Genomic DNA, 16,714 nt, shown 5'->3' on the forward strand with positions numbered 1-16,714 from the left:
TAAATAGGATACCGTCAGAGTGAGTGTATCTCACTCTAAGCACTGTCCTATTACCTGCTCGCTTAAAGCTGTACTAAATCAAATGACTAACTTTGATCAAGTATAATACTATGGAGCTCCCTCCGGTAATATCACACCCCCTGATATAATAAAATAACCCAAGGCCTTATGTGTTACTTAACAGTCCTTCTTTGTCTTCTTTTCTTCTGCTAGCAACAAGGTAATTTTGTAATCCAAGGGTTAATGATTCCTTAACAAAGTAAGCTGATATATAAAGCAAAGTCCTGATGCAGCAGAGCTATAACTAACTTTGATGCGGTGACTTGGTGTTGAATCCTCTTGACTTTGCTTGTGGGACTACGGGTCCCAGCAACTCTGTCTTGTGTAAACTGATGTATGAAAGTGCATCAGGAAACTTGTGGGCCTCAGCCCTCTCACCCAACCAGGACAATGCTGTCAGGAGACTCCGCACTGATGTGCAGGGTTCTTCCTCCAGCCGGCACTGCTGCGATGCTCCGCTCCTGTCCTCAAAATGCTCCAGAACTCCCAGATGACTACGACAAGCTCCTCTGGCTCCTTCCCAGTCTTGCCCTGTTGTCAGTCCAACTCTGGGATGTCACAATACTGCTGCTCGGATCGCTGTTCCGTGGAGATAGGCCACACTGTGCTGAAGACCTCACACAGATCCTCCCAGGCTGGCCATGCGTTTCCAAGAGAGCTAAGATGACCGCTCCCAGCTATTTTATAGACTTCCCACGATGCAGTTTTGTCACCTGAGATTTGTGGGAGTCACTGTGCATTGTGGGCAGGTCAAGTTAATGTCCAGATATATACAAACAAAAACTTCCAGGTCAACTTGAAAAGCGAAAAGAAAATAAAGATTCAGTCCTTTTGCACTTTGGCCGCTAGATGGCGCCAGAGGATAAGATATAACATTAACATTAAGTTGCATCAAAAATGTGTCCCCGCTACAAAAAGAAGCTTGGCTACTATAACCAAAGCACTCAGGAACCACAAGATAAATTACAGGTGGGGGTACCAGACAAACATCACCATCACTAAAGATGGGAACACACACATAGTGACATCGCTGGAGAAGGGCCTATCCCTGCTGAAGGAGTGGTGAATTGTCCCTGAACCAGACAGCAATCCCAAGCTCCCTAAAAAAGTACCACAAGTGGAAACAGAATGGAGAATGGTCACTGCAAAGAATTCCAAGAAACACGCCTGAACCTGGTAAGCATACCGAGGAACTATGAGTCCCAAAAGAAGGGAGTATCCATCTCTGCCACGAGCTTGACCCTCTAATTACAATTGAGCAGCGGCAAGCTGCATCCCAGTGAACAGTTATACCACATTGACCCGGGCAGTTAGCCCATTTGGTTTACAATGTTTTGTTTTTCTCAGGAATTTGAACCCCAGCTATGTACTCTGACTCTTTTTGTTACGTTTCTTTTTAATGTTTTTTTTTTCCTATTCATCACAGTATGTTCCTACTAACAAACTGAAACATCCTAAGTGTCACATACAGGACAGTACACGTGATCAACCCACACGCCGGCAGGGGTGCAAGGCCACCACCAAGGTACAAACAAATTTTCCATACACCCATCCACGGTGGAGCTTCATAACGTGAGTACCAATATTAAAACCTCTATGCACTCTCTTCACAATAAGAGCAATTCTCACTTTGGCCACTGGGGGGAACACTTCCCTCAGAAATCAGCTCCCCTTAAAAGGAGCAGCTTTATCTTATCCCTAAGGCCCCTTTCCCACTGGGGTGGGTGGTGCGTTGGCGCTAAAGTGCCGCTATTTTTAGCTGTGCTTTACCGTCTTTTTAGCGGCATTATTCGCCCGCTAGTGGGGCGGTTTTACCCCCCGCTAGTGGCCGAGAAAGGGTTAAAAACCACCGCAAAGTGCCTCTGCAGAAGCGCTTTACCAGCGGTATAGTCGCGGTGCCCCATCAATGGGCAGGAGCGGTATACACACCGCTCCTTCACCGCTCCAAAGATGCTGCTAGCAGGACTTCTTTTACCTTCCTGCCAGCGCACCGCTCCAGTGTGAATGCCCTCGGGGCTTTCACACTGGGGACACAGCAGCAGCTGTTTCAGGTTGGTTTGCAGGCCCTATTTTTAGCGCAATAGCGCCTGCAAAATGACCCAGTGTGAAAGGGGTCTAATCCGTCCACATGGGGGTGACATTTTTATCTATTGATGCAAAAGACCTCAACCACCCAGCTAAGCGCAAATCACTATGGACCAAAGCCCTACAATTCAAGAGTGATGTCCTGTGTGCACAGGAAACGCACTTTTGTGCCGAGGCACAGCCCAAATGCTCACACAAGAGCTACCCATATGTCTTCACTGCTAATGCAGAGTCAAAGAAAAGGGCCTCACAGCAATCAGAGACACTGTTTCATTTCAGCTCCACGAGAAAATCAAAGACCCTAGGGGCAGATACCTAATCTTGGTCTGCGATATCAACTCCACCACATATACGATTGCCAATATCTCATCAAATTAAATTTCTTAACAAATTGCTAAAGAAGATAGAGCTGCACAAGAGATGGACCTTATTGATTTGCAGAGATTTTAACCTTGCCCCAGATAAAGCCATGGACTCAACCACCACATCTACTCGTACAGGCCCTTCTCTTTTCAATACAATGCATCAACACAACTTATATGACGCAGGTCGATGCCTCCATGCGGGGGAAAGAGACTTCACCTTTTTTCTACACCCCACCGATCTTACTCCCGCATAGATCTTTTTCTTGTGGACAAAGGTCTCTTATCAAGAACAACAAAAATGATGATTAACACAATAACCTGGTCAGACCACGCGTCAGTGACTCTTACCATACAAGACTCCTTATCCTCTGGTGCTAACTTGATATGGAGAGCCAACCCACTTCTCCTGCAGAGAGAAGATACCAGGAAAATCATAGAAAGTCATCTGTCACGGAACGTCCCACACTCCGCTTGAGTGCTTCCGTCATATACCACTTCCTCCCAGTCTGTATACAGATATCAGATATTCCAACCTCTCTGAGCAGAAAACAAGGCGACACTTGCTTCACTGCTAACATGGACTGTTTATCATGAATCAAAGTTACAAGACTTTATATGCCGTTGGAACCTCCTCTAACAATACAACTGTAACTTAATTAACATGAGCTAATGATCTAATCCTTTATACAGCCTAGGTGACTGAGACATGACATTTCGCCCCGAGCTTGTGGTCACCGAGCTTCATACAGTTAATTAACACAATAGCAGTCGTCTCGTCTCCTACATTGTATAGAGGACAATGTCATTAGCTCATTCAATTAACATAAACACAGGTTGATGACACCAGCATCTCCTCACAGGATGTGTCCCAACAGAATGAATCCATTGAAAATCCAGGGCCCATAATCAAAAGGCAACAGGCTTGCATACAGTCCTCTCCAACAGCCTCTGTCCCGGCTAGGTCTGTGACATTTCTCCCCTTTCGGCAGGAGACTAACACAGGAGGAGACCCCAGACGGGTTGACTCCGAAGTTAGTCCATAGTTCCAGTCCTCTACTGCCTGTACCCACACAGTACCCCAAACAAATTGTTCCAAACAGAGTATTACTCACCCAGCCAACCTCTGCCTCTCTCAGAGAACATATCTGCCGCTGGGGAGAGGCCTGGACTGGCTCTTCTCCCTGGAATCCTTTCTGCCGCTGGAGAGAAGACAGGGTGTCTGGGCTCACTCTGTTATGCTGTTGGGGATCGGGGCCCACTGCCCAGCATCCCTGGGGTATACAGGTGGAGACTGAAGTCCCATCCACCTTCACAGGAAATCCATCCTCTGTTAGTTGAGGGCAGAGTCCAGCAGTCCTCGGCCCTGTTGCCAGCCCTTCTGCTGGAAACCCCACACCATCTGTTCCGGCTAACTGTTGGAGAGGGAGGCCAACTGCCCCGCCTCCCTGGAACTCTGTAGTTGTTGCCGGTGCTGGGCAGAGGTTGGTAGCACTCTGCCCTGTTGCCAGCACTTCTGCTGGGGACTCCGCATCCTCTGCTCCGGCTAACTGTTGGGGCAGGAGGCTGGCTTCCTCCACTCCCAAACTGTGTAGCTGCCATTGGGGAGGTGAGCCGGCTGCTTCCTTTTCCATTCCCTCACCTGGCTGCTGGGATGACATGTCGATGGTACTGTCTCCCAGGTACACGGATCTTTGCTGGGGAGGAAAGCCCACTTCCTCCACCCTGGCCAACTGTTGGGGAGGGACAACACACACCTCCTCTCCCTTCTCCCCCTGTATCTGCTGCTGGGAAGTGATTGCCATCTTCTCAGCCTGAGCCTCCACAATTGCTGCAGGTGTGGGGCAGAGGTCTTGGACCCTCTGTCCGGTTGCCAGCACTTCTGCTGGGGGTTTGCCAGGTGGTTCCTCCTCTACAGAAACGTCTATTAAATCCCCAGTCTCTGGAATTGGTAAAAGTGTGGGACAGAGGTCTTGGACCCTCTGTTCAGTTACCAGATCTTCAGCTGGAGAAGTTTGTTTTAACTCCATAGATGCTGCTGGCAGAAAATCACATGTCCCTGTCAGTGTTGTGGGAGAAAGGCCGACTACCTCTTCTCTCAAGAAGGCCGAAGCCACTGTTGGTGCTGGGCAGAACACAGTGAACTTTGGCCCTGATAGCAGCTCTTCTGCTGGAGGCTCATCAGGTTGTTCTTCCTCAGCAGAAAAGTCTATTAAATCCCCCGTCTCTGCAACTGGTATCTGGGGATGGAGGTTCACCATCTCCTGTCCATGGAATCCAGAAGATGCCATCAGTGCTGGGCAGAGGTTAGCAGAGCTCTGCCCGGTTGTCAGCACTTCAGGTTTGGGGATGGCAATCTCCAGATTTTCCACTGCAGATTCTCTGGCATGCTGCTGGACAGGCACATTCCTCCATCCAAGATCATCCCATGCAGAAACAGGATCATCAAGGTCAGTCAGCACTTGCTGCATCCGCCATAAGACCTCCGCCTCCATAGCTGCGGGGGCAGGTTGGCAAAGCACACTATTGCTCTGCCACATTGCTGACTCTTCAGCCAGGATTTCAGGGTTGTCAGCTGGTATTTCCTGATAGTCCCAGGCAAAGGGAGCCCAGCCCTGGCACTGAGCAATGTCTAGCAGCCGTCTGTAGGCGATCCCTAGCTCCCATTCCTGAACGGCCAGAAACTCCAAATCTTCCAGTGCCCAGTGCACTTCCGAAATGTTCAGTAGCCCTTCTCTGAAATCCATGATTTCGTCCACCCGCCACCCCAAATCACTCCCAAAGTTAGGGTCCCCTGTCAGCTTCACAAACAACAGTCCCAAGCCGCCGTAGCTTAAGCCTTCCGTTGGGCTTTCATCCGCTATCCAGGGACATGCTTGAGATATATGCCACCGGAGGGCTCTGTAGCTCTCATCCAGCTTTATCTCTGCCCAGACCAGCCTGCTTAATTCAGCTGTCTGCTTCTTGTGTGGTTTTTCTCCCAAAAAACGCACCCGCAGTCCGTACTGCGACCAGTACCTTTCCTCGATGGAGGGGAGAATTTTTCCCTGGTGTCGCTGCTCACGGGCTAGCGCTTCCTTCCAGAGTTTGCAGCGAATAGAATCACACCATCCCAGCAGGACCTGCTCCGATACTGGTCCTCTGTGCTGTATCTGCATCTCTCGCAGCCTCCTTCTGAATTCCTCATCCATGGCGGCTGTTATCTGTACCTCTCCTCTCCTCCCCTGCTATCTGGACCTTGGATCCAGATGGAAGTTTGGATGTCCCAGTCTGTAGGAAGCTTTCCCGCTGCTTGCCACCAATGTCACGGAACGTCCCACACTCCACTTGAGTGCTTCCGTCATATACCACTTCCTCCCAGTCTGTATACAGATATCAGATATTCCAACCTCTCTGAGCAGAAAACAAGGCGACACTTGCTTCACTGCTAACATGGACTGTTTATCATGAATCAAAGTTACAAGACTTTATATGCCGTTGGAACCTCCTCTAACAATACAACTGTAACTTAATTAACATGAGCTAATTATCTAATCCTTTATACAGCCTAGGTGACTGAGACATGACCTTTCGCCCAGACTTGTGGTCACCGAGCTTCATACAGTTAATTAACACAATAGCAGTCGTCCCGTCTCCTACATTGTATAGAGGACAATGTCATTAGCTCATTCAATTAACATAAACACAGGTTGATGACACCAGCATCTCCTCACAGGATGTGTCCCAACAGAATGAATCCATTGAAAATCCAGGGCCCATAATCAAAAGGCAACAGGCTTGCATACAGTCCTCTCCAACAGCCTCTGTCCCGGCTAGGTCTGTGACATTTATCCTCTGGTGCTAACCCGATATGGAGAGCCAACCCACTTCTCCTGCAGAGAGAAGATACCAGGAAAATCCTAGAAAGTCATCTAAACGATTATTTTGCTGTGAACTCTGTGAATGACTATTTTGTCCTGTGGAACGCCCACAAAGCGTTCATGCGAGGCATTTTTATCAAATTGGGTGCAGGGGTAAAGAGGCAGAGGCAAAAATGCATAAAAGAACTTACTGCCAGCATCCGTGAATTAGAAATCTTAAATAAACAGGACCCTTCACCATCTGTCTCCCATAGATTATCGCAGATTAGATACGACCTCACAATTTGTCTTTTGGAGAACTTTGAGAAGATTTCCAGACGATTAAAAATGACTTATTATGCCCATGACAATTAAGCGGGGAACACCCTAGCCCAACGCCTAAGTGGCTGCAGATTTAAAGCTAGAATCCCTTACATAGTACATCCTATCTCTAAAGATAAACATTACCACCCTAAAGACAGTGCGGATGCTTTCAGTAACTACTATGGATCCCCATACAATCTAGAGAAAGACCGCTTCACTCACCAACCTGATCCTGAAATGATAACAAAATTTCTAGCCAAGCTATCCCTCCCCCAGCTCACAACAGACCAACTACAACAACTAAACTCACCCTTCAGTCTTCTGGAAGAGAACGCAGCTATCGCTTCGCTACCGCCCAATAAATCCCCGGTCCCTGATGGGTTCATAGGGGAATACTACAAATCTTTCCAACAGACCCTTATACCTCATTTGGTCTGCTTGTATAATGATGCTGCTGCCTCTTCCTCTTTCCCCTCAGAAATGCTTAAGGTGTTAATTATAACATTACCCAAGCCAGGGAAAGACTCATCCACCCCACAAAATTTCAGGCCTATTTCACTTCTTAATAATGATTTGAAGTTATATACAAAACTTATCGCCCTACGTTTAACAGACATCCTCCCTGATTTTATACACCCTGATCTATCTGGGTTCACCAAAGGTCGTCAGACCTCGGATGCCACTAGACGCCTTATCAACATTACCCACAGCGCTAAAATGGGGGGAACCCCTTCTCTGCTCCTAGCTTTGGATGCGGAGAACGCGTTCGATCGCATACACTGGGGATATCTGGCTAAAGTACTAAATTCTTTTGGCTTCACAGGCCATATATTTTCAATCATCATGGCCCTATACACTAGCCCTACAGCCCAGGTGTATACTTCAGGAGTCCTCTCAACGCCATTTAATATCACGAATGGGACACGTCAGGGATGCCCATTATCTCCATTGATATTTAATCTGCTGATTGACCCCCTGGCGTGTCACATTCATAGCCACACCCAAATAACAGGGTTTACAACTCACAACTCATCACACATCATCAGCCTGTTCACTGATGATGTTATCTTAATGCTCATGGATGTAGAAAAATCCCTGGCTTTGGTACACCAAACGTTGCAAATGTTTAAGGCCCCTTTCACACGAGGCGGACTCCGCTTCCACGGATCCCGCCTCGGTCCGCCGGCTCAGCGGGAGATCTGTCCGTTGATCTCCGCTGAGCCGGCGGATGACAGGTCCCTCTCTGCTCACTGATCGGGGAGGGGCTTGTCAGGCGGAGGGGCTTGTTCTACAAAATGCTCAACAACAAAGAAGCATTTACTAAAACATCCAACATAATAGCATGGGAAAATGAGATAGGGTCTAATTATACATCTGACCAATGGCAAAAGGCCCTCAGAGAAACATATGTGGCAACCAAAAGCTTGAACCTATGGGAATTAACCCAAAAAATCTTACTTAGATGGTACTTGACCCCATACAGAATTGCAAAATTTATCTCACACTCTTCTTCACTATGCTGGAGGAACTGCGGGGAGGTTGGGACACTATACCATATATTATGGTCTTCCCCAGCTATAACTAAATACTGGACAGCAGTGTTTCAATTGCTCACAAAAATCTTAAAAATGAAAACAACTTTATCACTAGGTATGGCACTCCTGTCACTAAACATAGAATCACTTCCAATAGAGCTTAGAATAGTACCCACCCATGTCCTACTAAGTGCAAGACTGGTGTTAGCACGACACTGGAAAGATCCAGTAGCTCCACCTATCCAAGAAGTAGTAACGACTACCCACAGGCATGCCACATATGAGTTGCTGTTTGCTTCCACGCAAGGCAAGTTCCGTGAGGCTAGCCAAAGCTGGAAACCATGGTCAGATTGGTATAAGTTATTCACTAGGAGTTGATACTACTACATCAACTAATAAGGAAAAAATTATTATGTCTACCATAAATGTGATGAATAGTTTGTTATATATCTGTTCGCGTAAAATTCCAGAAAGCGCGTTTGTTCCAAAAGTTCCATATTTTTCCTGTTGTTTTCTTCTCTATACATCCCCAACAACAGAGGTGTTGGTTCAAATTGCATAGTCATTCTCCTAGGTGACCCCAGGGGTACATAACTTGGTTACTAATTTAACCTTTGAATTGTATAACATGCACTTGTAACTCAGGTAAGTATAACTGTCTGTAGAGTAAGCTTGTGACTGTGATTTCAGAACTAGAACCATAATCTTGTCCTGTTTCACAGAGGCAGATTCCCAGTGTTCCGATCTCTAGCACTTGAATCATAACCTGGAAAAATACCACAACTCCTGGCAACACGTGCAAGTCCTAGCGGCTCCAACCTGGGATCCCCAGCTCCATGGAGAACTTAGTTACTCATGTTAGGGAATAGCCAATGAGCTGGAAGACCCACCGCCATCCTCCACAGGTAGTAGAGTGTCAATAGACCGCAGTGTCTCCCACCTGTGAGTGAGAATAAACGGTGTGGCAAGATGCCGGGCAGTAGTATGTGTTCGATAATAGGTGCCGGTCCACTATCAGGTTCAATCTTTTAATGCTCCGTCGCTATGCGCGACGATCAAGTCGGATGGTACTGCATAGATGACTTGACCCCCATACCACCAGTAAAGTAGACTCAAAAGCAGGCACCTATACGGACTGCTGCCAGCCCAACCCCTCCCAGGCAGAGTACGATGAAAGAACCGAGCCATTGACTATGATCCAGTGTGAGAGCATGAGAGGGGGAAGGGAGTAACCAAGATGGTTCCACATGGAGCCTGGGGCTTATTATGGCACAGGGCAAGCAGGTTCAGTTGCGTCTTCTGTGTAGCTGGGACGATGCGCCCAAACGTGTCACAGCAAGTTGTACAGTTAGCAATACGAACAAGTAGGGCTGGGGAAAAAATGGATTTAAATCTTGAATCGAGTTGAGAGGTCAAATGGATTCAAAATGTAAGCAAATCGATTTTTTTAGTTTTTTTCTTTTTCACCGCGCCGGTCCTGAGGAGCTGCGGGCAGGAGTTTTTAGGTGAGGCTGCGGCTTCGACCTAGTCCGTGGCTTCGGCCTAATCCAGGATCCCGGACTCCGCGGACTAGGCCGAAGCCGCGGCCTCGCCTAAAAACTCCTGCCCACAGCTCCTCAGAACCGGCGTGGTGAAAAAAAAAAAACAAAACTTGATTCGAATCGTGAATCGAGTTTTTTTAAAGAAAATCTCAGATTTTTTTTTCAGAAAATCTCCCAGCCCTACGAACAAGTAGGAAAACCAAGTGTCTGAAAAAGGAAAGGTGGGCAGCCAGTTCTTAACGGAGAGGAGGCAATGACTCTAGCCAGGCTGCGGCATCCCGGGGCGTAGTGAAGAACTTAACAGTCTCTCCATCCTGGACCCTCAGCTTGGCAGGAAAAAGAACACTATATTTAATGTTCTGTGCCCGCAGCCCCACTTTGATCTGATCAAAGGATCTGTGCACTTTTTGAGTCTCAAGTGAATAGTCAGGAAAGAACATTAGAGTTGCATTGTGATACTTTAACTCACCCGACCTGCGAGCTGCCCGGAGGATCTCATCCTGGTCCTTAAAATTGAGCATCCTAAAGATCAGGGTGCGGGGGTTGGATCCAGTCGGCCCCGGGACCACAGGGATACGGTGGGCACGTTCCATTGTGAAGTATGGTGAGAACTGCGCCGCTGGCAGCAGGCCTCTTAGTAGCTCTTCTAACATCGTGGGGTTTTTTCCCTCCACACCTTCAGGCATGCCAACGATCCGGAGGTTATTCCTTCTGTTCCTATTTTCAGCGTCGTCAGCCTTATATTCCAAGGCTCGGACTTTCGTCTGGAGAGCGCGGAGAGACCCTGTATGCTCCTTAAAAATCCCACAAAAATCCCACAAATCCTCTTGTACCTATTCAATTTAAGGGATGTGGTGCTTAAAATAGTGATTTGTCCAAGGCTAAAAATCTATCCATATACATATATGTAAATTTTCCCAAAAGCAAAAAACTTTTTGCTGTAACTGATTATAAAATGTGAGCTGGAGTTTGGCTTCAGTTTGTTAGTGTATCTAAATCTGCCAATACATGTAATACTCCACTCCCCCCCCCCCCGACTAACAACGTCCAAAGGTTCTGCCTGTCCTCCTTCATCCAGAGTGGGGCGCTCTAATACAGGAGCTGTGTTACTGGCCAGATCACCAGGTGAAAACGGGGTCAGCCTAAAACAAAAAAAAGTAAATGAATGCAACCGCCACATCTACTGATCAGTAAGCTGCAATATATAAAATCTTCTAGTTTGGGGTTTAATACCAATTTAAAGTATTTTCTAGCAGATTTTAATGTGTGGGAAAAATGTAAAAAATTTCCCCGGGAGAAAAGTGTTTAGAGTGATATTACATCCATATTTATTTTATTTATTTTTAGAAGAGGAGGTCCACACTTACAATATATGATTCTTCCTTTATTTCATATTACTTCTTTTGATCTCCTGCGTTCGGTCCCCAAGCTGCTGGCACCCCCGTCTGTTTGTAGGTGTCTCCATTAGCTAGCGAGTTGCGGGTTCCCAGCTGTTGTGTGCATCCATAGACAAACACAGCAACCAGCGAGCCATGCCCTGCTCCCCCACCCCACCTTCTCCTAGTAATCTGACTGATGGACACAGGAGCCTGTCACTCCGCTGTCATCAGTACCCTCCTGGAAGATCAGAGGAGGTTCCAGCATCGGTTGTCTTGGGGCCAATTGTGGTGACAAGGGACCCCGGGTAAGTTGGGGATGAGGAGCATAGAACAGTACTTTTTTGCATTTTTTATTGTGATGCAGATAATGCTTAGAATTTGGTACTACTATAAATACTTGCATAATTTATCCAAAGAAAATATATCATACTTCCTTACTGGGCATGTAGGCAGGTGCAGTCTACCTTCTCCACTGTAGGTGGCGCTCGTCTGCAGTGGTACTGCAGTTGGAGATGAATTCAAGAGGAACACAGTTCCTCTATGGTTTCCTGGGTCACTGGGGAAGCTATCCAGTTGGATGCTGCCAACCCATGTGACTCTAGCAGCCATCTTGTGTCTGGCAGAGCCTATTTAAGGCCCTGACTCCCAGGTTGGGCACTGGTACCCCACCTGGTAGAGACACAACTAGCGACAAGGAAAGGTTCCTGATGAGGAGGGATTTGCAACTTCTCTGGACATCTTCCCATTTGGGGGCAAGACGGCCAGGCAGCATTCTGCCCCTCCTATCAGGCGCTGTCAGTTTGGCTGAGACCGGTTCTCTACTTGCTGATGGACCTGTGAGTGTTCCCAGTTGGGTTGCCTTCCCACCAGGTTTACTGTGAACTGTCTTTGTATTATTCCAATTCAATTTCTTTCAGCGCACTTGAGCTGTGTGTTATTGCCGCCGCACCGCACTGCACCCCACCTACATGCAAATGGCGCAAAGTACAGTACAGTACAGTTACAATACAATAAAATACAAAAGGGTTACGAGGGCCCTGCTCAGAAGATCTTACAATTTAATAGGGTGGGGCAGGTGGTACAAAAGGTTGTAACTCTGGGGGATGAGCTGATGGAAGTGATAAAAGATTAGTTGGAGGTGTGATAGGCTTCCCTGAAGAGATGAGTTTTCAGGGGTTGCTTGAAGGCAGATGGAGTATGAGATAGACGTACAGATTGAGGTAGAGAGTTCCAGAGGATGGGAGAGGCTCTGGAGAAATCCTGGAGACAGGCATGAGAGGAGGAGACAAGAGCGCTTGAGTATAGGAGGTCTTTAGAGGAGCGGAGAGGACGGTTTGGGTGATATTTGGAGACAAGATTGGTGATGTAGCTCGTGGCAGAGTTGTGAATGGCTTTGTATGTTGTAGTATTTTGAATTTGATTTGCTGGGCAATTGGGAGCCAGTGGAGGGATTGACGGAGAGGGGTGGCAGACACTGAGTGGTTGGTGAGGTGGATGAGTCTAGCAGCAGCATTCATGATAGATTGAAGAGGAGATAGCCTATGGAGAGGTAGACCTATGAGAAGACAGGTGCAATAGTAAAGGCGAGCGACAACAAGGGAGTGATTGAGGAGCTTGGTGGTTTCATTAGTTAAAAAGGGGCAAATTTTAGAGATGTTGCAGATGTGAAATCTACCAATCTGTAGGAGAAGTCAGGCACTGGTTTGTAACCTGCTACTCTGTGTGCCCAGATTGTGCCCTGTAATTCTGAACTAAGTCTCTGTTGTACTAGATTGACGCCCTGTGCCTCTGGACTTATTCCTAGATGTGCCCTATTGCCACCCTGTTATATTGTGCATGTCCCTCAAGGTGTTAGAATTATTGCCCTGTGGCCTTCCCTTATCTGACTCCTTGTTTTTTAACTCCCCAAAATAAAGAACCCCTTGGACAGGGGCCCTAAAATCCCTCTTACTCTCCATGTGTGTTCTGTTTCACCCACACCTCCGTCACAAACAAAGATGTTCTCATAAGTTCCTTCACATTTTGCCTGGAAGTCAGAGAGTGAGGTCACCGGAGCTCTATGAATAAGCTCCAAGTTCATGGTAGTAAAAAGGAAGGAATGTCATCTGGTCTTGCAGAATGTGTTGGATTTGGAGGGCTTACAATATTCATATATGTTTTATTAAAGCTCAGTTATAGAGAATGGTTGGATGAAGATGAGACATTTACCATAATGTTTTGTTTTACAGATGGGAAAACGGTCAGTGTCCCTGAAACAAAACTTCCAGAGTAAGAAACGGCCACATAAAAAGAAAATCATCCTCCAGATGACCCCTCCTGCTCTGTGACCACCCTCCTGATAAATTCTCCTCCTCTGTGACCACCCTCCTGAGGACCCCTCCTGCTCTGTGACCATCCTCCTGATGAACCCTCCTGCACTGTGACCACCCTCCTGATGAACCCTCCTGCACTGTGACCATCCTCCTGAGGACCCCTCCTGCACTGTGACCATCCTCCTGATGACCCCTCCTGCACTGTGACCATCCTCCTGAGGACCCCTCCTGCACTGTGACCATCCTCCTGAGGACCCCTCCTGCACTGTGACCATCCTCCTGAGGACCCCTCCTGCACTGTGACCATCCTCCTGAGGACCCCTCCTGCACTGTGACCATCCTCCTGATGACCCCTCCTGGACTGTGACCATCCTCCTGAGGACCCCTCCTGCACTGTGACCATCCTCCTGAGGACCCCTGCTGCACTGTGACCATCCTCCTGAGGACCCCTCCTGCACTGTGACCATCCTCCTGATGACCCCTCCTGCTCTGTGACCATCCTCCTGAGGAGTCCTCCTGCACTGTGACAACCTTCCTGATGAATTCGCCTCCTCCTGTGATCTGTGAAGTGTGTCGTGGTAGCCTGCTCAAGTCTTGTCCATCCTTTAGTCACATGACCTCCATTCTCTGCATAGGGCAGATAGTAGCTTCTGGAAGTTTTTTCTGGATTTCTAAAAGAAGATGAGTCTACCTAAAACAGCCATATGTGCACACTTTAGAGCTTCCATATGTTTGCAGGTATTAGGAAAACAACTAGAAGACTGAACCTTCAGCCCAAAAAAATTATCTGTTTGCACTGGGCTTCAGCCCTCTTCCTCTTCAATTGGATCTATACATATTTTAGATGATATTTTTTTTACTTTTACCTTGGTGAGAATGACGTTGCACTGAAGGGCTCTGCCCAGCATTTGGGACCTGGGAAAAGATGGCGCAGTTGAGGAGGTGCTGAAGCACCATTTAGCACAGGGACTGCAGTTCCTTTTTAATATTGTACCTTGAGGCTATTGAAATGAATTGATTTTCACTTTTCTACATTGAGGTTTCATTTCTAGTTTGTATTACTGTCTACCTCCAGCCAATCTCCTTTGTATAATGTTTTAACATAGAAGCACATTGATAGGATTTAGTGCACTCAGTTGATCACTTTTAAAAGCTAAAAAAGCTATACGTCCCCTGCAGGCAATCAGGTTTAATTCCATCTACTTATTTCAGGTGACACATTGTGGGAGATTTACTAAAACTGGAGCACTCAGAATCTGGTGCTGCTGTGCATGGTAGCCAATCAGCTTGTTCAATTAAGCTTTGACAATAAAACCTGGAAGCTGATTGGTTTCAATGCGGAACTGCACCAGATCACTCTCCAAGTATTAGTAGATAACCCCCATTGCAGTACCGATATTGTGAAATTAGTAATCTCTTCTGTTCATACTGTGGTAGTGAACTAAAGTCTCCCTGACCAATCTGGTTGACAGTTTTTGCAGGGTCTCAAAAGCCCCCAGTCTTGCCTATCCTCCCCACACAAGTAGGGGCAGATGTGATTGGTCCTGTGTTGCAGAGCACAGAATTGTTGGCATTCCACCGCTAACGCTTGCCACTGTAATGGCTCTGTCTGAGGTGTCCAACCAAGCCAGTCCCACCATCAGGAACCATCTAGATATATTTGTAAATCCATTGTATTGTAGACAAATTGTTCTACTACCCAAAAACAGATTGCATTAAAGCGGGGTTCCACCCAAATTTTGAACATTATCTCTATACATTCTCTTCCTTGCCTAGATGCTGACATGCTCTGTAAAAAAATTTAAATCGCCGTAATTACCTTTTTTTTTCTAATCTTCTTAGCACTTCCTGGTTTTCCTCCCATGGGAGTAGGCGTGTTTCTATCCTCTCCCAGACCTCCCACAGTCCCCTGGGAGCTATTTTCAGGCTTCCCAGCATGCATTGTGCAACAGCGTCATCACAACATCTCGGTGAATGCTGGGAGCACAGCATTCACCTCATCCAGGAAATACATGCTTGTGGGCTTCAAATGCCCACAATGAAGATGGAAACCGCCTTCAGTGAATTTTATAAGTTATTCTTTACAATGAAATCGGACACGGGCGGACTTATTACACAGAACATGTGAGTAGATAATCATGAGAAGAAAAGTTTGTGAATGAACTCCAAAAAAAAAAAACGATAGATAGGTGGACCCCCCGCTTTAAGATTAAAAAAAAAAAACAATTCAAATTTTAGACGTTTTCTCTGTTGCACTTTATAAGTGTAGTGGTATGGTTACCACTTGGTTACTAGCAAACCGCCAATCACCCTGCTGCCAGACCCCCATCTATCATTTAAGACAACGAGCAGTCATTTGCGTAGTTTTGTTACGTTTATTGCGGGATACAACTTGGTTGTGATGAGGGAAGATATGGGATGCCCATGGTACTTAGTGTATTGTCATCACTTTGGTAATACATGAATCAGCAACTTTGACCTTGAATATGATGCAGTTGCACCTCTAACATTTACAGTCTATTTCCTCTGCAGACTGTTGCTCCTTCTCCTGTGCACCAACTCCTGCAGAACATTGCCTCTCCTGCACAAGCTTCCGCTGCAAAACTGTTAGATTAATGCCATTTTACTTCCAGTACCTCAAACAAGAATCACTCTGTGTAATCCTCAGCTTGATAGATGTACTTTAAAGTCTTTTTTTGAATAGTGTGACTGGGACAACTCAATAAGCCAGAGGCACACAATACCTCTCCCCGGTGGCCTAGAGACCTCCGTACACCGCTCTGCAACCTGGTGACTTCCATACTCCATACACTGCCCTGCAACCTGCTGACCTCCATACACCGCCCTGCAACCTGCTGACCTTCATACACTGCCCTGCAACCTGCTGACCTCCATACACCGCCCTGCAACCTGCTGACCTTCATACACTGCCCTGCAACCTGCTGACCTCCGTACACTGCCCTGCAACCTGCTGACCTTCATACACTGCCCTGCAACCTGCTGACCCCCGTACACCGCCCTGCAACCTGCTGACCTTCATACACTGCCCTGCAACCTGCTGACCTCCGTACACCGCCCTGCAACCTGCTGACCTTCATACACTGCCCTGCAACCTGCTGACCTCCGTACACCGCCCTGCAACCTGCTGACCTTCATACACTGCCCTGCAACCTGCTGACCTCCGTACACCGCCCTGCAACCTGCTGACCTCCGTACACCGCCCTGCAACCTGCTGACCTTCATACACTGCCCTGCAACCTGCTGACCTCCGTACAAC

General features: G+C 47.2%; 1 protein-coding gene across 3 annotated transcripts in view; it reads left to right on the forward strand.

Moving 5' to 3' along the window:
* Window positions 1-15,156, forward strand: part of LOC141129483 (CD276 antigen-like) — a 493,387-nt gene extending 478,231 nt beyond the window's left edge. For all 3 annotated transcript variants that reach the window (XM_073617540.1, XM_073617539.1, XM_073617538.1), the window contains exon 9: window positions 13,354-15,156. In XM_073617540.1, coding sequence (XP_073473641.1) covers window positions 13,354-13,397 — 44 coding nt within the window. In that variant the 3' untranslated portion in view covers window positions 13,398-15,156. The remainder of the gene's footprint in view (window positions 1-13,353) is intronic.
* The last annotated feature ends 1,558 nt before the right edge of the window (window positions 15,157-16,714 follow it).

Source organism: Aquarana catesbeiana, linkage group LG02 (genome assembly GCF_042186555.1).
Source record: "Aquarana catesbeiana isolate 2022-GZ linkage group LG02, ASM4218655v1, whole genome shotgun sequence".
Classification (NCBI taxonomy): domain Eukaryota; kingdom Metazoa; phylum Chordata; class Amphibia; order Anura; family Ranidae; genus Aquarana; species Aquarana catesbeiana.